This window comes from Chiloscyllium plagiosum, chromosome 3 (genome assembly GCF_004010195.1).
Source record: "Chiloscyllium plagiosum isolate BGI_BamShark_2017 chromosome 3, ASM401019v2, whole genome shotgun sequence".
Classification (NCBI taxonomy): Eukaryota; Metazoa; Chordata; class Chondrichthyes; order Orectolobiformes; family Hemiscylliidae; genus Chiloscyllium; species Chiloscyllium plagiosum.
Window position 1 is genome coordinate 28984431 of NC_057712.1, and position 21453 is coordinate 29005883.

Here is a 21453-nt window from a genome sequence, read left to right on the forward strand (position 1 = left end):
AACTTGATTGAATTTTTTGAAGAAGTAACAAAGAGGATTGATGAGGGCAGAGCGGTAGATGCAATCTATATGGACTTCAGTAAGGCGTTCGACGAGGTTACCTCAGATTACAACAGGATCTGGACCAGATGGGCCAATGGGCTGAGAAGTGGCAAATGGAGTTTTATTCAGATAAATGTGAGGTGCTGCATTTTGAGAAAGCAAATCTTAGCAGGACTTATACATGTAATGGTAAGGTCCTAGGGAGTGTTGCTGAACAAAGAGACCTTGGAGTGCAGGTTCATAGCTCCTTGAAAGTGGAGTCATAGGTAGATAGGATAGTGATGAAGGCGTTTGGTATGCTTTCCTTTATTGGTCAGAGTACTGAGTACAGGAGTTGGGAGGTCATGTTGCGGCTGTACAGGACATTGGTTAGGCCACTGTTGGAATATTGTGTGCAATTGTGGTCCCCTTCCTATCGGAAAGATGTTGTGAAACTTGAAAGTTTTCAGAAAAGATTTGCAAGGATGTTGCTAGGGTTGGAGGATTTGAGCTATACGGAGAGGCTGAACAGGCTGGGGCTGTTTTCTCTGGGGCGTGTATGGAGTGAACTGCCAGAGGAAGTGGTGGAGGCTGGTACAATTGCAACATTTAAGAGGCATTTGGATGGGTATATGAATAGGAAGGGTTTGGAGGGATATGGGCCGGATGCTGGCAAGTGGGACTAGATTGGCTTGGTATATCTCGCCGGCATGGACGGGTTGGACCGAAGGGTTTGTTTCCATGCTGTACATCTTGATGACACAGCTTACAAGAACCTCATATCTATTGGACAATGACAGAGATGGAGACCTTGGGCCCCAGTACATTCCTTACCTGCAGTCACATACAAGGGTAACATGGAATACAGATCTGTAGACTGCACCAAGAATTGTTTCTTAGAGCAGTACATTGCAGGACATACGTAGGAATAGGTTATTTTAGGCCTATCCATGTGGAATAAAGAAGGATTAATAAGAGATTTCCTAGTTGAGGATCTCTTCGAGAACAATGATAACAACAAAGCAGAATTTCAAATTCAGTTTGAGGGAAAGAAACTCTGGTCTCAATCCAGTACTCTCAACTTAAGGGCAATTAAAGACGTATGAAAAAAAGAGTTGGCTGAAATGGGCTGGGAATATAGATGAAGGGAAAGGCTAGTAGATGACTAATGATACATATTTAAGCAGATATTTTATAATGCTTAGCTGAAAAGGATTTAATGAGAAGGATCAACGACCTGTGATTGAGAAAGACAATCATGGAAAATATCCATTGAAAAAAATAAGACATAAGTGGTGAAAACTAGTGGTAGACTGGAGGATGTTTTTTTTTCAAAATGACTAAAATGCTAAAAGAAAAAGAAGAAAAATGATTCTGAACGTAAATTGGCAAGAAACGTAAAACAGTCAGAATTTCATTGCGTTTATAAAAGAAAGAGTAGCTGAAGTGTGGGTCTCTTGGAGGATGTGACTTAGGAATTGATAATAGGAAAATGGTAGATAATTCAAATCAGTATTTTGTATTGCTTTCACGGTGGACGACACTATAAACATCCCATAAATAATACATAACATGATACTAATAGGAAGAAATGCCTTGTAACAGTCTCGATCATGAGGGCTGAAGTATTGGACAAAATAATGGGACTGAAGGCAGACTTATTGCCAGGAATTGTTGGCCTGTTCTGAAGAGTTTTCAAGGAAGTGATTACAGATAAAATGCAGACAATGGTCAAAATATTCCAGAAATCACTGGGTTCTGGGATGTTCCAGCAGATTGGAAAACTGCTAATAATGAGACACCACTGTTCAAGAAGGGAAAGAGACAGAAAGCAGGAAACTCTAGGCCAGCTCACCGTTATTGTGAAAATGATAAGAGTTCATTATTAAGGAAGAAATAGGACATTTAGAAAAATAATACAATCAAATAGACTCAGCTTGGTTTTGTGCAAGAGAAACACATTTAACAAATTTGCTAAAGTTCTCTGAGGATACAAGCAGAATTGATAAAGGGATCTGGTAGTTAGAGTACATTTGGGATTCCAGAAGGTTTTTGATAAGGTGCCAAATAATAGGCTATTGCATAAGATAGGATGGCAAGACACTGGGACAATTTATTAACATAGATTGAGGATTGATTAATACATAGAAGACAGAGAGTTAGGATTAGTGGGCCTTTTTCAGGATGGAAAGATGCAACAAGTGGAGTGCCATAAGAATCAGCCCTTGGCCTCAATAATTTACCGTGTCTATTAAAGACTTGAAGGGGCACCAAATTGGTTGCACCAAATCTGCTCATGATACAAAAATAGGTGAAAGTGTATGTTGGGATAAAGTCATAAGAAATCTGCAAGAGGGTTTGGATAAGTTGAGTGAGTGAGCAAAATATTACCAGCTCAAATTTAATGTGGAAAAGCATGAAGCTGTGCAATTTGGTAAGGAGATCAGATTATAATTTAAATAGAGAAAATCTTTGAAAAAGTGCAGTAGAGGGGGATTTGGGAGTTCTTGTTCATGAAATACGATAAAGTAGCATGCAATTTAGCACATACTTGAGAAGGCAAATGAAATTTTAGCCTTTAAAACTGGGGTGGGAGGGGTGGTGTGTGGGCTTGGAGTTCAAAACAGGGAAGACTTGTTACGATCTGTAGGATTTTGGTGAGGCTGCAATTTTGGTCTCCTTATTTAAGGAAGGATGCACTGGCACTGAAGGCAATCCAAAGGAGATTCATGAGGCTGGTTCCTGGGATGAAGGGATTTAATTAACAAGAACAGTTAAACAGGTTTGGCCTTTATTCATTTAGAGTTAAGAACAATGAAGGATATTCTTACTAAAATATACAAGATTCTGAGGGGGCTTGACAGCGTAGATGTTGAGAAGGTGTTTACTTAATTGCGGAAATCTTGAACTAGGGGAAGTAATTAAAAGATAAAGTCTCCATAGTCCCAGAGACCTTAAAGTTGTTCTCTCTTTGAAGAGAGATGACTAATGGTGGTTTAACCTGAGGGTTACCATGCCTCAGACGAGGGACAAAGTTGAGAAGGTAGAACCTTCATGTTGACATCAGCCACTATGGGAACTTAACCTGCACTGTTGATGGCACTCTGCATCGTAAATCAGTCAACTGAGCACGATGGGTAACAGAATAAAAAGACACTGAAATTGAGACGCAAAAGAATTTCTTCTCCTACAGGGTAGTCAATGTCTGGAATTAGCTGCTCTGGAATTATGGAGGCTAGATCACTGAAAATATTTAAACAGGAGGTTGATATATTTTGACAGATCAAGCAATTGAGGGCTATGAAGAGCAAGCATGAAAGCAGAGTTCAGGGTGTCGCAGAGAAACCACTGAGATCAGAACCGCTCTGAAGAAGAGTCACTGGATCTGAAATGTTAACTCTGCTTTTTTTCCACATATGCTACTTGATCTGTTGAGATTTTTCAGCATCTATAGTTTTTTGGTTTTTTGCTGAGGATTCAGTTTCAGCTGTTACTTAATTAATCTGTTGTTTTGCTGCAATCCTAGAGGAAAAGAAATCTGTTTTTCTAGCACAGACGAAACTTCAACTGCACATTTCAGTTTAATGACAACTACAAACTTTTTAAGTTCGGTTTGTACAATTCAAGATTTACACTTTCTCCAACAAATGCATGCACTCAGCCTTAGACCGAATGGAATTTACTCAAAATCTAAGTTTCAGATAAAGTCACTTTTTTCTGTAAAAGAGCTCATGACACATGGTCAGAATGACGTCAAGGAAAGCAAGAGAATTTGAGCTAAAATTTAGTATTAAACTAAACAGAAACAGAATACCTATATTTGGCCTTTGAACATGATAATATTTGCATACATTGATGTACATATACCGAATAAATCATGCTTAGCAATTATATTGCATTTGCGAATTAGGCACATTTCATTCCACTGCTTTGCTTTATTAAATTAACTTGATCCTCAGTTTGATTGCTGTTTATTCTTGATTAGAATTTTCAAATCTCATTTCTCAAAGATTTAGGAACATGGTGCTTTTCTTTCCACTGTGGAATATAGGTTACTCCTTCACAGCCTATATTTCAGTAACGGCTGCAAAGGACTTACAATTATTGCAGCTTTCATTGTCAAAGGATGTCAAAGGATCATAGTTTTCTCGGGTTAATGCCTTGCAGTTTAACAACTGCCTGCATCCAGCTCTATCTGCTGATAGGATTGACATGCTCAAAAACATTCCATTAAATTTATATTCTTGGACTATTTATTTTAGGTCTTTGAACTACCTCATTTCACCAAGGTTTTTATTTCCACAAACAGAAAGTTATTTCACCCTTGGCTATAATAATTAATGTGATTATAAAGTTGTCAGTAGTTCAAAATCTAAACTTTTTTCCATTCAGTTTTATGATTTCAGAGATTTTAACAACTACAGCTAATTGAAGCATTACTGCCTTCAATGGCCACAATATTTACTCAGAATAATTAACTGTCACAGTACAGAAACTTCAAAGTACCACATCTTTGCTGCTTTCCACTGCTAGACTAAACATTTTTTGAAAAGATTGTTCATTGGATGTTGTGAGCGCTAACAAGGACAGCATTTGATGGCATCTCAATTGCCCTTTAAATAACTGGCAAGTCATCATTTAACTCAGCCACATTAGGGGGAATTTAAACAATCCTTGGATAGGCACATAGATGCTGATGGGATAGTGTAGGGAAATGAGCTGAGAATAGTTCACAGGTCGACGCAACATTGAGAGCCTGTTCTGCGCTATATTGTTCTATATTCTTGACTGCTGCTGCCTATGTATGACAAGTGTACATAGTGCTGTTCTCAGGGAAGGAACAATTATATCTTTCCAATTTAAGATGGTGTGTAACTTGATGGATAATTTGTAAGTGATGGTGTGTCCATGCACCTATTCCCTTGTTCTTCAAGTTATTTGAGGTCTTGAGTTTGGATAATGCTGTTGAAAAAACCTTAGTGAGTTGCTTCTTGCAGATGGTACAAATTGCAAGCACACCGAGATTTAGAAAGTTAATGCTAAATGTGGCGGGTGAGCTGACAATCATGCAAACTGCTTTGTCCTGGACGGTGTTGTTTGTAAAAATGTTGAGAGTTGCATTCATCTGGCTAAGTGCAGAGTTTTCGGTCACGCTTCTGGCTTGCACTGCCCGGTGATTGAAAAACTTTGGGGAATCAAGGGGTGAATTTTTCACTACAGATTATCTGGCCTCTGACCTTCACTTGTAGTCACAGTTTTCTTGTTGCTGGTACTGTTCAAATTCTGGACAATATTCATCTGTAAGCAGTTAACAGGGTGCAATGATGCTATGACCTTACAAAGGTTATTTTATCCTTGGTATTTTTGAAGAGAGGTTGTAAAGGCAGAGGTGCTGAAGAAACTAGGTTTGAAGAGGTCTTTGGGCATTTTTTTCAAAAGTTTAACAATGGAAGGGGAGTGAACAGTTCTCCTAATTCAGGCTTTGTACTTTTTTTTAAACTGTAGCAGTCACAAGATGTGAGAGTAGAAGAGTTACAAGCTTCATAAAGGATTGCTCTGACTTTCTCTGAAATCTCTCTCTAGATGTTGTTCCCTTGTGCCTGGAAGAATCTGTTTGAATTTACTTTTTTGCCAAGGAGTGTGTTTATGGGATGTCACTGTATTGGAACAGTTAATTCAGTTATGTATTCAGTCGGTTAAGTTTTCCAATAGTTAAGTTGTTCTAAATTCTGCTTACTTTTGTTCATGTTTCAACTGTAGTGTTTAAATAAATTCTGTTTTGCTTCAAGTCAGGTGGTTTGACCAGTTGTATCACCCCTGGAACACTTACTTCACATCTGCCTTTAAAATAATACAAAAGTTAAGGTCTAGGCTACCTTCTTGAAATATTTTGATGGGGGTCTCGTCTGGTCTATAACAGATCGGTGGCTCGTCCAGGATTGATTCGATAATTCCAATTTGGGTCGGATGAGACTGTAATCTTTTGCTATAAATTATGTGTCTTATAGTCCTGCTTCACAACCACTTGAAGAAGCAGCAGCACTTCAAAAACTAGCGCTTCTAAATAAACCTGTTGGACTATAACCTGGTGCTGCGCAATGTAAAGGACACCCAAGTAAAGAATAAGAATGCTGCACAATGAGGTGTCAATAATATCCATTGACCTACATCTGCCTTATTTATCTTGCTTCCAAATGTTCCAGCAGGCTCTCAACACAAACACTGGCTCATGGTACACACTATAGGCACACTATATCATAGTTGCATTCATCACAATGCCGTTTATATAATAAGTGCAAAACAACGTACAGTGCATCGTACCTGTGCCAAAGTGCCCTCAATAAATTTCTTCTTTCAATCGACTATATCTAGTGAACTGGCGGAGGGAACCTGCTTTACAGTGAAGCCCATTGGCATTGGAGTTTTGACCAAGCAACCACAAGGGTCTAGACAGCCCTGATGGACTGAGATGTTTCTTGCCAGAGACAAATGGATCCACCTTGTTATGAACTTCAAATGCATTGAGGGGGGCAGGTAGGAAGGAAGTGGAAGCCCATCTGTCCCTGAGTGGAAACTACCGAGGTGCCAGTGTGTGCCTCCTCCTCTGGCTGTGTCCCTCCTAGCACCACTTTATCTACATATATGCACAGGGCATCTGTACTGGGGCTCATGGTTTCCAATCCTTTGTTGCCAGGCCTTTGACCTTGATGAACATTTGCTGGAGCAATAGAATGTGCACTTCTCCAGCAACTCTGAGGGTGCTAGGGCTGGTTCTCCAGTTCTTGGAGGCAACTGAACTTTCACATAACTCATTAGACTGCTGCAGGTTCTGGGGTAATTTCATTTCATATACCCAAACTGCTGCTGGTGCTCCTACCTATGCACTTGAAGGAAGCCCCTGATTGCAGACACCACTAGGCCCTCGTCTGACTGGGACTGAGCAGGTGCCTGGTCTCTGGCAGTACTCTAAGTAGCACTTGGCCTACGGCATTTCATCCTCTGCCAGATACAAAGCTGTCACATTGAAGTAAAAACCGAAAGAACTGCTGATGTTGTAAATCAGAAACAAGAACAGGAGTTGCTGGATAAGCTCAGCAGGTCTGGCAGCATCTGCAAAGGGAAATCAGAGTTAACGTTTCGGGAGTTGAGGAAGAATCACTGGACCTGAAACATCAACTCTGATTTCTCTTCATAGACGTTGCCAGACCTGCTGAGCTTATCCAGCAACTTCTGTTTTCATCACATTGAAGTGCTAACCATGCAGATGAATTGGACATGTACTTTGCACCAGTCTTCACTGCAACCTTTACATCAAAATTATTCAGAGAAGTTATGGATAGCTTAGGAATAAAACAATTCCAATCCACAGTTTATCATCCAGAATTGCAAGGACCACTAAAAAAGTGGCAAACTTTAAAGACCATGTTAAGGTCTTATAGTCAATACTATCCAGACGATTGGGATAAAGGAATTCTGTTTGTAATTTTGTCAATAGTGGAGCACCAAGTGAATTGACCAAATTCAGTCCATTTGAATTTTGGGATGAGGTGAGTGGACTACTGCAATTAATTAAGGAGAAAATAGTCACAATTCAGAGACCACACCGTTGGACTATGTACCAAATTTTAGGGAATGCTAAATAGAGTGGGTGAATTGGCTAGGCAGCATTTAAAAATATCACAGCATATGAAGAAACAGGAAGCAGACAAGAAATCACAAACTCGCAAGGTTGCTAACAGTGATAAAGTGCTAGTGTTACTTCCAGTGATAGGTGAACCTTTAAAAGCAAGATTTAGCAGACCTTATCAAATCGAAAGGAGATGAAGCAAAATGAAAATTTGGTTTGCATAAAACTGATTGGACTATACCAATTTAAAGCAATGATTTTTGGAATGAAAAATACGCCAGCCACATTTCAAAGAATAATCTATAAAGTCATTTCTGGATTACCTAATTGGGTGGTATACATGGATGACCTGGCAATTTTTAGTCACACATGGAAGGAACATTTGCAGCATTTATTCGAATCATTTAATTGACTTTGGAAGCCAGGCTTGGTAACAGACCTGGCAAAGAGTGAATTCGCCACAGCCCAAGTCACGTTCCTGGGCCAAGTTATTGGGCTCGGACAGATGGCCGCACAGAACGTGAAAACAAAGGTTACTGAAGGGCTTCCCATACCATCGACGAAGAGACCAGTACTACGACTCTTGGGATTGAATGGGCTTTATCAGAAATACATAATGAATTTTAGCAGTGCAGTTGCTCCACTGACTGACTTATTGGACTATTGCAGGAAATTTTAGGGGACAGCTGACTGTCAGAAGGCATTTGGCAGTCTGAAAGCTGTGTTAACCACTGCCCCAGTCTCAGCCACACCTAATTATGCAAAGCCATTCAAGGTGCAAGTGATGTGGCCTTAAGTTTGGTGTTGGCGTTACAACATTTCAACATTTATATTGCCAGTAATATGCCTGAGGCAATTGTATATATTGATCATAACCCATTTAAGTTTTTGGAGAAATTGGAAGACAAAAATTCCAAATTGTTTAGATGGAGCTTATTACTGCATCCATTCAATTTGAAAATTATACACGTGGCAGGATGAGAAAATGTAATTGCCGACACGTTGTTGCGACTTGGATGAAGACAGAGACTTTTGGTGGTAGGTGTAAGTGGACTAAAATAGAATGAAACAGTGAATGTTTGCATGCTTCGAGTCAATGTAATATATTTGTATTATAGTGTAGTAACAGAAGAAAACTAAGGGGTTTTAAAATGAAGCTCTCTTTGTACAATGAAGGCTTTTTTTTATGGGGGGGGGGGGAGAAATGGTGATGTGACAATGCTGTTTCTTTAAAAAAGAAACTTTGTCCTTGGTTTTTTTGAAGATAGGTTGTAAAGGCAGAGGTGCCAAAGTGTCTAGGTTTTAAGAGGCCTTTGGATTTTTTTAAAAATCAGTTTAACGGAAGAGGAGTGGTCAGTTCTCCCAGTTCAAGTTTTCTACGGTTTATTTTAAGCTGCAACAGTCACAAAGATGCGAGGGTCCAGAAGATTTGCAAGTTTCAGTAAAGGATTGCTCTGACTTTCTCGAAAATCTCTCTGGATGTTGTTCCCTCATGTCTGGAAGAATCGGTGTTTGAATTTACCTTTTTGCCAGGGGATGTGTGTAGAGGGTGTTACTATATTGGAACAGTTAATTAGTTAAGCTACTGTATTGGGTTGGTTAAGTTTTCCAATAGTTAAGTTATGCTAAATTCTGCTTTGTTTTGTTCGTGTTTCAACTGCAGTGTTTAAATAAATTCTGTTTTGCTTCAAGCTGAATGGTTTGACCAGTTGCATCCCTCTGGGACACCCACATCACACCTGCTTTTAAAATAAAAAAAAGTTAAAGTCTAGGCTACCTTTTTGAAATATTTTGAGGGGGGTCTGGCCTGGTCCATAGTAAGTGGAAGGTTCAGCAATAGTAATGATGTTAAATATAATGGGGAGCTGGTTAGACTTAGGCTTGTTGGAGATGATCACTACCTCCAACTTGTGTTGTGAATATCGCTTGCTGATTATCAACTCAAGTCTGGGTCATCTATATTTGTAAATGTGGCTAAACGCAAGGCAATCAGTGCACATATTTTCTTTTCTGACCTTATGATGGAGGGAATCCCATCAATTAAGTAGGTCAAGATAGTTGGGCCTAGGATACTAGCTTGAGGATTCCAGCAATGATCCTGGAGTTAAAATGGGAAAATGCAATAGCAAAAGAGGAGAACATAAAAACTAGGAATAAGAGTAAAGACTTCAGCCCCTCGAACCTGCTCAGCCATTTAGTAAGATCATGGCTGACCTCAACTCCACTTTCCTGCCCATTCTCCAAAACTCTTCAGCTGCTACTAACTAAAAATCTGTCTAACTCCTCAAACTCTTTTCACTGCCCTGCACACTTTGGAGTTGTGATTTCATAGATTTGAGTGCTTGCAAGAAGTAATTCCTCCTCATCTATTTTAATTCTGACACCCCTTATGCCGAAACTATGACCTCTCAATACAAAGGGAAAAATCCACTTCATGTCTTCTTTGTCAATCCTCTTTAGTATCTTGTATCTTAGTTAGAGAGTTTAGGCCTGAACTGTTCAACCCTGCCACGTAAGACAAGCTTTTCATCTCTGGAATTAATCTAGTGAACTTTCTCTGATCTGCCTCCAATGTAATGCCATCCTTCCTCAAGTAAGGGAACTAAACCTGAATGTCATACTCCAGGTGTGGTTTAACCTTGTACAATTGCAATGACACTTCCCTACTGGTGTACTCTATTCCTTTAGCACTAAATGTCAAAATTCCATTTGCCCTCTTTATTATCTGCTGTACCCGCACACTAGCTTTCTGTGATTCATACTGAAGGACACCCCAGTCTATGTGAACTGAAGCTTTTAGAACTTTCTCTTCATTTCGAGAATACATTGCATTTTTATTCTTCTAACTACAATGGTAACCTCACACTTATCCACATTAAACTCCAACTTTAAAATTTTGGCCCATTCCTTAGCCTATCTACATCCATTTGCAAATTTACTCATTACAATTTAACTTCCCCATCTATTATTATGTCATCTGGACACGTGCTGTCCAGATGATAATGAAAAGGACTTTGTAGAACTACTTCAGCTGAATGTGCCTTTGGTGTGTTGGCACCAAGGCTGAAACTGGGTGTCTATCTCATTTTATAATTATTATATGTTATTATTGCAGTTTCCTAAATCTGAATGCCATGAGACATATTTCAGAGATCAGTTAACAGTCAACCACCTTGCTGTGTGTCTGGATTTACAGATTGACAAGATTAGGTTTGGACAGCAGATTTCCTTCCTTGAAGGGCAGTGGTTAACCAAATAAGTTTTTAAGAATAATCCAGTATTTCAGCGTCACTAACATGATTTTCTTTTCTTGCAGACATTCTAAATACATTTACATTTTCCAATTACTTCAGTGAAATTTGAACTCATACCTCAGACCATTATTCCAATCTCTGGACTAACAGTAACACAGTTATGCTTCTCATGGTCTGACAACTCCACTCTGAAGCAATTACTCATTTCTTCATACATTAAGGAATTGTTGCTTAATACGAGAAGAAATGACAACAGTGCAACTCTATCACTATATTCAACCATCTGTAAAAATAAACAAACTAAGAGTATATTCATAAACTATTGTTCCTAAGTAAGTTTATGTAAAGGTAAAGTTGGCAAGTCCTTGAGGCAGCTGTCACATTACGGGAGACAAGTTGGTGGTGAGTTTACCTGACGGTCATCACGCCTCAGGTGAGGTGGGGGGGAGGTTAAGATGGGACCTTCATGTAAACCTCAGCTGGCATGGGAATTGAATTCATGTTGTTGGTGTTAAACTGCATCACAAACCAGGTGTCTACCTAACTGACCTAACCGATCCTCTGTAGGTTTATATACTTTTTAATTGTCCAATCGACATGGATAGTAATACCAAAATTGATAAATTTTCACCATAATAAACAAATTTATTTCAAGATGATGAATTCAATCTTTCAGAAACAGAAGTTATTCCTGGTCTTCATGTAGTTCCCAAGGGTACACAGATCATACCCTGGATAGCTGAACGCAAGTTGGACACAACACTTGCCATGTTGACAGTATGAAAGCAATTTTGATGCATCCCACTACAGGATTCTAGGAGGAGTTTTAACCATTTATGTCTTTCTAAAAGGACCCAGACCTTTTGGCCCAAATCGTGAAGATTGATACTTCTAGCTCAAACAGAATTTTTAATTACTTCAGTGCTTCTGTGAAAGGACTGGATTTATTTCATTTACAAACCTGCAAACATACAGTTACACTTCCCTTTTTTTTCCATGCGTCACTGCCCAAATCTTTAACGACTTAAATGTATTTTTCAATTCTTTCTACAACAGAGATTGCTAAGCATGCAGATTCCTCTGCACTTTGCTGTTCCATGGCAGCATCAGATGCATTAAGAAATCATACAGTAGACCAATTAAAGACTTGTCACCTTTAGAAATTTTTTAAGAGTAGCAACAATAAGCTGGTGAGTGCTGTGTTTTAAATCACACAGTTGAAACATGCCCTGCATTTATTAAATAGGTGGCTCAGTGGTTAGCACTGCTGCCTCACACAGCACCAGGGTCTCAGGTTTGATTCTAGCCTTGGGCGACTGTCCCTGTGGAGTTTGCACATTATCTCAGTGTCTGCGTGGGTTTCCTCCGGTTGCTCCGGTTTCCTCCCACAGTCCAAAGATATGCAGGCCAAGTGAATTGGCCATGGTAAATTGCCCATAGTGTTAGGTGCATTAGTCAGAGGGAAATCGGTTTGGGTGGGTTACTCTTCGGAGGGTTGGTGTGGACTGGTTGGGCCGAAGGGCTGTTTCCACACTGTAGGTAATCTAAATCTAATCTAAATTAACATCTGGAGTAATTTAACAGTTTCTCAGAATAGGAATGGCTGAACTCAGAATGGCACAGTTGAATTTCATTTTCAGTCAGGCATCACATGTGGATCTTCCCAGACCATATGCCTCTGAACCTCAGTATGTGATATTTATCAACAGAGCTATAAGAAACGCACAAATCATTAATATGCCAGAATTTACTCTCTTGATAACAATGAGTCCAATGGCACTCACTTATGTACAAACACAACAATAACTTTAGATAAGGGATAATGCATTGTTAAACATTAATATCCAAAGGTTGTTGTCAAAATTGTTACCATTCCACTAATACCTCAGCAAAAACTGCAGTGTTCTCTGCCTCACCACTGAAATGCATTGTGTCACAGAAACGGAACTTTGCAAGCAATTTTATTGTTAGCATGTCCCTTTAAACATATGAGTTTGGAGAAATGCCCATATAATCGGATGGACATAGGAGACATATTTAAGCAGAAACTCACTGAAGTGCCAAATTATAATTTTAACACCTCACATAGCATCTCACTGAAAAGAGATAGCTGCAGCTGAGATGTGGCAAAAAAGTCACATCTGCAAAACCAAAAAGGATGGTTTTGTGTTCATGACCAAAAAGGATGTTGTTAAGATTTCCGTTTTTGTTCAAAAGTAAGGGAATAGAACTTAAACAGGCTCTTGAATATTTAAGGAAGGTGTGCCTTCTAGGTGATAATCAGATCCAGGAAAAATACTCAAAATAAAACAATTGTTCAAGGACAGTTGAGATTTTGACTTGGTAAAACTTAATAAAAACCTGCTGTAGAGCTGTGAATAACTCTGCTATATATCATGGCGTGACATAGAACAAAGGTGTTTTCATCAGAGATATTTCGTTAGTCAGTTTATGGATAACTTACCTTTTCCTTTAGTTTGATATATCAGTTGTCTGTTCATTAATATTCGACTTTAGTTGATTTCGATTGTGCTTTACAGTCAAAGTCCAAGGAAGTGATTTTTAATTATGTTTTCTGTTGGTTGCTTGGGCAGCCCATAGCTTTTGACCATCAGAGCATGATGAAGGTCTTCCTTTCTCAACCTCTTCCCTCACCTGAGGCACAGTGAGCCTCGGGTGAAGGTACTACCAGTTGCTGGTCTTTAATGAGAGAGCAACCCTACAGTCCCCAAGGATTGTGGTGGCTATAAAACATCTTTCTTAAGAAACTGCTACAAATCTCCACTTGGTTCACAACAACTGAAGAGCGTGTAGATGCTAAATTTGGGAGTTAAACTTGACTCAGGAGTTAAGTTTCATCATTACTAGTCCAAGTACCCTTTTACTACTACTCAATGGTAATTAAATACAGCTTCTGTCGTTGAATATTAACTATTCAAATGTGTAGTCACATTCCATCAGATTCTAATTGTTGGAGGTTTTCTTTGCTCTGTTTTTCCGTTATTAATCTAAGCTGCATTTCCCTCTCTTTATTTTACTTATTCTACACTGAACATCCACACTTTGGTTTCAGACTTTATACGGTTGATTTCACAATCCTTCAATCTTGTTCATTAACCAGGTATGTGGTTGCCACCTCTGTGCACTCTGGTTCCAGATTTCCTACTTACCTCACTGGGCCATTATCCGCCCACACTTTAAGCAAATTGTCAGGTAGTAAATTAAAAATTTTACACGAGTATCTATGTCTGCCACAGCAAATTCTGGTCTTCACTGAATTTTGGAAGTAATGTCCTCACCTGGCATCAATTAATTTTAGGCATGGGTGACCTGACAATCACAATAAAATCAGAACTCTTTTCCATTGTAGCTCCTGGGCCCAATCACTTATCAACAGTGTCATGAAGTACTTTGCATTTTAAATGTTCTATTTCACATGTTATATGTACACAAGATAAACATTCTGTTTATAAACCAATCAGGAAAAGGAAATCAAAATTTGGCATTTTGATTTCTAAATATTTAAGGTGTTTCATAAGAAATTTGATAAGTTAAGGGAAAATATAATTAAGGATTCAATACATTTGACAATAAAATGGTAGAGGAGAGTTAGATTATTCAAAAAGAGAAATTGCTTGGTTGGGTAGAGGTACTCACAAAACATCACAGAAATCTTCTGAACATAATTTTCAACAGTAGTCAGAGCATGGGAACTTAGCAAATAACAAAGCAATGAAAGGTAAGAAAATACATATATACAGGTCTAATTATAAAGGTACTGCAGTTAACTTATGGAATAACCGGGGAGTCCATAGGATATAACAGAAGGTAAGGCAATTGGCTTTAACAGCTCAAATCTAAGTCTTTGCAAAATTAACTTGGCAATATTTAGGCAAATTCCTGGGGATGTGGAAGAAAATAAACTTTAACAAGTTGTAAATGGAAAGAAAAAGCAAGGAAACATTGAAGAGAAAATAAACTATCTTGGGAGTACAATGAAACAGGCAAATGGATTTCAGGGTGAATGTCAAAGGCAATACTGAACATGCAGACTATCCACTTAGATCGTACGAAACAAAGAACTAGATGCTGGAAATCTGACAGAAAAACAGAAATTCAGAAGGTCTAGCCACATCTGCAGAGAGAAAACACAACTGCAGCCACACCTGCTGAGTTTCTTCAGCAACTTTCACATAAGTTATAATAATTTCAAAAGGATGTAATGCTATATATTTTCCTTTCCTCTTTCAGGGGATGTGAGCCTGTAGTGTTGGCCACCTTTAATTTCTCTGAACAGAAGTGCTAAAAATCAAAGAATAAATTATTTTTACCATACGAATACAGAGCAGAAGTAGGCCATTTGGCCCCTTGAGCCTGCTCCACCATTTAATAAGATCATGGCAGATCTAATTGGAACCTAAACTGACATTCCCACCTACCCCGATAATGTTTCATCCCCTTGATTAACAAGAATCTATCAACCTCCAAATTAAAAATATTCAAATATTCCACTGCTTTTTCAAGAAGTGAGTTCCAAAGACTCGACTTTCTGTGAAAAAATAGATTTTACCTTGTGTGTTTTAAATGGACAGTCCCTTATTTTTGTAAAGTCATGCTAGTTTGAGATTCATTGAGGAAACATCCTTTCCACAGCTACCCTGACAATACCCCTCATTTTTCTGCATGCTTCAATCAAGTTTGCTGCTTCTTCTTCTAATTTCCGGTCGTTACAAGCTTAGTCTTTCCAAATTTTCTCCGTAAAGCACCTCACCCACCTGTTCTGAAAGTGGTTCACTGGACCCAAAACGTTAACTCTGATTTCTCTCCACAGATGCTGCCAGGCCTGCTGAGTTTATCCAGTAATTTCTGTTTTTGTTGCACTCATTCTACTTATTAGTGCAGTAATCCATTTCTAAACTGCTTCAAATGTTTCGATCATCCCTTAAAGAAGGATATTGTGCATTGTACCTCAGGTGTGGTCTCACAATGCCCTATATAACTGAAGCATGACCTCTCTACCTATGTATTCAATTCCTCTCATAATAAATGATAATGTTCTATTAGCTTTCTCACTACACCTGGATAATTCATACACAAAAACACCCAAATCTCTGGACATCTCTGAGCTCTTTATTCACTCACTATTCAGTAATATCTTTTTTAAAATCCTTCCTGCCAAAATAGATAATTTTACATTTTCCATGTTTGCCCACTCGATTGGCCTATCTATATCCTCTTCACAACTTAGCTTCCTATGTATCTGCGTCGCCAGCAAATTCGGCAACAATGCCTTCCATTCCTTCTTCCAAGTCATTTATAAAAATGGCAAATAATTCAGATTGGAGCAGTAACCATTGTGCCATATAACTCATTACATTTTGACTGAAAAAGACCCATACCTGTCTAGTCTGTATTCAGTTATCCAGTCAATCTTCCATCTATGCCAACATATTGGCCCCCCACCCCCAACTTTCTGCAATTATCTTGAATTTTCGCAAATCTGTTAATTTATTTTGCATTTCCTCAAATTTTTTTTGGCAAAATACACTGAAGAATGGGCGATTCTATAAGGTTAACATACCCAGTCAAAGGACAAAATCCAACATCCCTGGGCAATTCCAAACAAGACATTCAATGTACGTCGTGGGTGTCCTGCGACAACATGAGTAGTTGTTTCATTCACTTGGTCTGAGAATAAAAAGCCACCGAGGTGTTTCACAACTTGCATTACAATAATCTGATTCCTGTTTGAGAAGAAAACACATGTAAAAGACATTTTAAATAACATACTATCAAGAAATTGTTGTAAAATGTTACGAACAGATTACATTGACTATACTAACAAAGAATTACTGTGGAATGTTATGAACAGATTACATGGACTAACTGGATCCAAATGTGATAAGGAAACATAGTTCATACAAATCTTCCCAAGTTTTAATTACACATCTTTAATTTTTAAACATCTCAGTACTTCTGCTCTTTAGTAAGGTCTTAGGGAATTTAAGGTATAAGGGGAAAGGGGAGCCAGTGTGTTAGGAGACGGAGACTGAGCAGGAAATAAAAGTTGAGACTGAGGTTCATATGGCTACACACTTGCCTCGAAGCCCAGCGAGTGAGAGAGGGAGGGAAGCCAGCAGGGGAGGAGACTCAAGAATCCGAAACAGTAGGGTAAATTAAAAGGGACAACACAAGAAAGCTGTAAATTCATTAGTTGGTAACTGCAAATTTGTTAACCTATTCTAAACTTCTTCCAGATTAAAAGTAAATTGGACAAATATTTTACAGATTAAAAACTGAAGACCAGAGAGAAAATTAAAAACATAAAGTAGAAATTTATTTAGTGATTTGGAGATACCAGGCCACGTGATGCATTGTATCGACATGACAGAGCTGGTGGACTCCATTGTGGTTCACAGTGACCACATCTGCACAAGTGTTGATTACTCATGGAACTCTGGCTCAGAGTCTGAGCTTCAAACATTGTGGCACATCGGGGAGAGGGTAAGTTTCCTAGGTGATGTGCTTCAGGAGGCAGTCACACCCTGTAGGTTAAGTAATTCAAACCCTGCCAGTGGTCAGGGTCAGAAAGGTGTGATGACAATAGAGGCAAGTAGAAGAAAATTAAGTTAGCATTGGAGGAGCCTCAGATCTTGACCTTGTTCAACGGGTATGAGGTACTTTCTCGCTGTGTGGAGAGGAAAAGGGGTGTACCTTTCACAAAAGATAAGAAAACTGACCACTGCACTATGGTACAGGAGGCCAATCAAGCAGGGATAACAAAAAGAAATGTGGTAGTAGCAGGGAATTCTATAACTAAAGTTACAGATAGCACCTTTCTAAGCAAGAAATGAAGTTTAATCAACAGCAAGAAGTGATAATAGAGTCAGAAGGTATACAACCTGTGTGGTTAGAGTTGAGGACCACTAAAGTAAAAAGACCTGAACGGCTGTTATGCAGAAACTCTCTAACAGTCGTCAGGAAGTTGGGCAGACAACATATCAGGACATAAAAGAGACATGTAAGAAAGGCACTATTAGAAATAATCATGGGAGACTTCAACATGCAGGTGGACTGGAAAAATGAGGTTGGTAGCGAATCACAAGGTAAGGAGTTTGGGGAAGACTACAAGATAGTTTTTGTGGTGGAGCCAAATACAGAACTGGCAATTCTGGATTTGGTGATGCGTATTGAAGCAAACTTAATTAGGCAGCTTAAGGGACCTTAGGGTGCAGTGACCATAATATATTAGAATTCACCCTGGATTTGGAGAAGGAGGAGTTAGAATCAGATGGAAGACTATTACAATTGAATAAATGTAAATACAAAGATGTAAGGGAGAAGTTGGCTAGAATTGAACAGGGAAGATAATGGAGCAACAATGGTAGTAATTCAGGAGGTACAACAGAAATTCCTCCCAAGGGAGGAGAAATACACGAGAGGACTAGGCAACCATGGCTGACAAGGGAAGTCAAGGACAGCATAAAACCAAAGGAAAAAATATGGAATATGGTGAAGATTATTACAAAGCCAGAGGAATGAAAAGCTTTTAAAAACCAGCAAAAGACAACTAAAAAAAACAATAATCAGGAAGAAGATGAAATAGGAGAATAAGCTAACTAGCAATATAGCAAAGAGATTGCAAGAGTTTTTTTAGATCTATAAATGGCAAGAGGAAGGCAAAAGTAGATATCAGACCGCTGGGGAATGAAGTTGGAGAAGTGGTAATGGAGAAAAAAGAAATGGAGGAGGAACTGAAAAGGTGCTTTTTGCGTCAATCTTCATGGTGGAAGATACCAGACACATACCAGAACCTCAAGAGAATCTGGGCGTTGAGGGGAGCGTAGTGGCCATCACTAAGGGGAAAGTGCTGGGGAAGCTGAAAGGTCTGAAAATGGATAAATCACCTGGACCAAATGGACCACACCCAGCATTCTGAAGGAGATTGCTGAGGAGATTGTGGGGCAATCACTATGGCTTTCAGGAATCACTACAGTTAGAGGGGATCCCAGAGAACTATAAAATGGCTAATCTAACACCCCTGTTTAAGAAGGCAGGGAGGCAAAAAAATGGGAAATGACTGGCCACTTAGCCTGACCTCAATCGTTAAGATTTTCAAATCCTTTATTAAGGATAAGACTGTGGAGTTGATGGAAGTGCATAGTAAAATAGGGCTGAGTCAGCACAGCTGTGTCGGGGGGGGGGGGGGGGGGGGGTGTCATGCCTGAAAAATGTATTAGAATTCTTTGAGGTGGTAAGGGGCAAGTTAGACATAGAGCGGGTGGACATGATCTATTTGGATTGCCAGAAGTTCTTTGACCAGGTGCCACACAGGAGGCTGCTAAATAAAAGCCAATGGTGTTCGAGGCAAAGTACTGGCATGGATAGAAGTCGGCTAACTGACAGAAGGCAGTATGTGTGAATAATGGGGCCTTTTTCAGGATGGAAGCCAGTGACCAAAGTTCTGCAAGTGCTGGAAAAGCACAGCCGATCAGACAGCATCCGAGGAGCAGGAAAATCGCGCTGTCTGACTGGCTGTGCATTTCCAGCACCACTCTAATCTAAACTATGCAAGTTCAGTTGACAGTTCGGAAGTCAAATGCAATGTTAGCATTCATTTCAAGAGCTGAGACTGTATACGGCTCTGGTCAGAAAACATTTGGAATATTGTGAGCAGTTTTTAGCCCTATATCTAAAGAAGGATATGCTGGCTTTGGAGGAGTTCCAAAGGAGATTCATAAGAATGATTCGGAGAATGAAGTGCTTGTCATATGAGGAGACTTCGAGGACCCTTGGTCGATACTCTATGGAATTTCAAAGGATGAGAGGGATCTCATTGAAATTTACAGAATACTGAAAGGTCTGGATCCAGTGGGCGTGGAAATATTTCCACTCATAGGGCACAGCTTCACAGTGCACAGATAACCCTTTAGAACGGTGATGAAGAATTTCTTAAGCCAGAGGATGGGCGAATCTGTGGAACTCATTGCCATAGAAGGCTGTGGAGGCCATGTCATTTGAGACAGAGTACACTTAAAATGAAGATAGACAAGTTTTGAATGGTAAGGGGAACAAGGGCTATGGGGAGAAGGTAAGAGGATAGGATTGAAAAGCGTATTAGCCACGATCAAATAGTAGAGTAGACTCTGAGCCAAATGGCCTAATGCTGCCACAAGTGAGGACTGCAGATGCTGGAGATCAGAGTCAAGATTAGAGTGGTGCTGGAAAAGCACAGCAGGTCAGGCAGCATCCGAGGAGCAGGAAAATCAACGTTTTGGGCAAAAGCCCTTCATCAGGAATGGTGAAAGGCTTTTGCCCGAAATGTCAATTTTCCTGTTCCTCGGATGCTGCCTGACCTGCTGTGCTTTTCCAGCGCTGCTCTAATCTTGACTTTAATTCTGCCGCTACCTTGTGGTCCAAAATGTGCATGCTGGACACAAAGGCCAAAATTCAACTGTTCTAAATGACTTTCTGCTGTATTATGGATAACAAGTCCCATGATAGATAGACCTTGTTTTTTACAGTGACAGGAGTATAACACCTGCGTCAAATATAGAATATATCATTGCAACAAGGTGCAGCCTTCTTAAATGCCTTTACCCTTCATGACCATAAATTTACTAGCTAATTGGCAACCATATGCCCAAGAAGTGAGATACTGTGAACAAAGTTTAGCAGGCATTTGTACATCAAAAGCAACAAACACAAAAGTATTGCTTCTTTTGTGCTATTGACCATTTGAAATGCTATTCCAGAACGTAGACGCACAAATTACAATAGTACTTCTCCTGCGGCAATCCTCTTTGGGAACGGAATGTTACTTAAGTGTGGACGTTCTGGTTTCTCTTTTCTCCTTTCATGCATAATTAAGTAGAGGCAATAGATATGGTCAATGTAACCACATTAATTAAGATAGACGTGCTGAGCCTAACCCATCACTGCTCTTCATGTACTGAACAGGTCAAGTGTCAAAGATGCATAATTTAAGAGACACACAAAATTACTGCCTGTGCTAGTGACATTTCTGAATGCAGTTTTACATATCAACAATTTACAGTTCATCAGGAATCCATAAATGAAGAAGAGGTGTTTGAATTTCGTTCTCTACATCCAGTAAAATGAAGGGCAGATTTAACAGAGGCACTTAAATTTAAATATGGAGAGGAGTGATGTAGGTATTCAGTGGAAGGTCAATAACCAGAGTTCAGATTGAAGATATTTGACAAATGTTCCAGGAAACATGCGAAAATCTGGTGGAAACAGATTCAATAGTAACCTTTAAAAGGGAATTGGATGTAGATTTTTAGAAGTGACATTTATAGTGCTGTGGGTAATGTGCAGGAGAGTGAAACTAATTGGGAAGCTCTTTCAAAGAGCTGGCTGATTCAATGGGCTAAAAGTCTTTCTGTGCTCTAAGGTTCAATGATTGAAAGGCTAGTGTTGCTTCTAAAAATGGATACAATAGATGAGTGACAGAACAAAAGCATTGCACTTATAAATTATGTGACATGCCAACAGACATCACAAAGTGGATTACAGGCAAAAGGTATT

General features: G+C 39.3%; 1 protein-coding gene across 3 annotated transcripts in view; it reads right to left on the bottom strand.

Annotated features, from left to right (window-relative positions):
- The window catches only part of mcph1 (microcephalin 1), a 323112-nt gene that overhangs the window by 191501 nt on the left and 110158 nt on the right, over window positions 1-21453 (bottom strand). For all 3 annotated transcript variants that reach the window (XM_043679269.1, XM_043679276.1, XM_043679280.1), the window contains exon 12: window positions 16484-16646. In XM_043679269.1, coding sequence (XP_043535204.1) covers window positions 16484-16646 — 163 coding nt within the window. The remainder of the gene's footprint in view (window positions 1-16483; window positions 16647-21453) is intronic.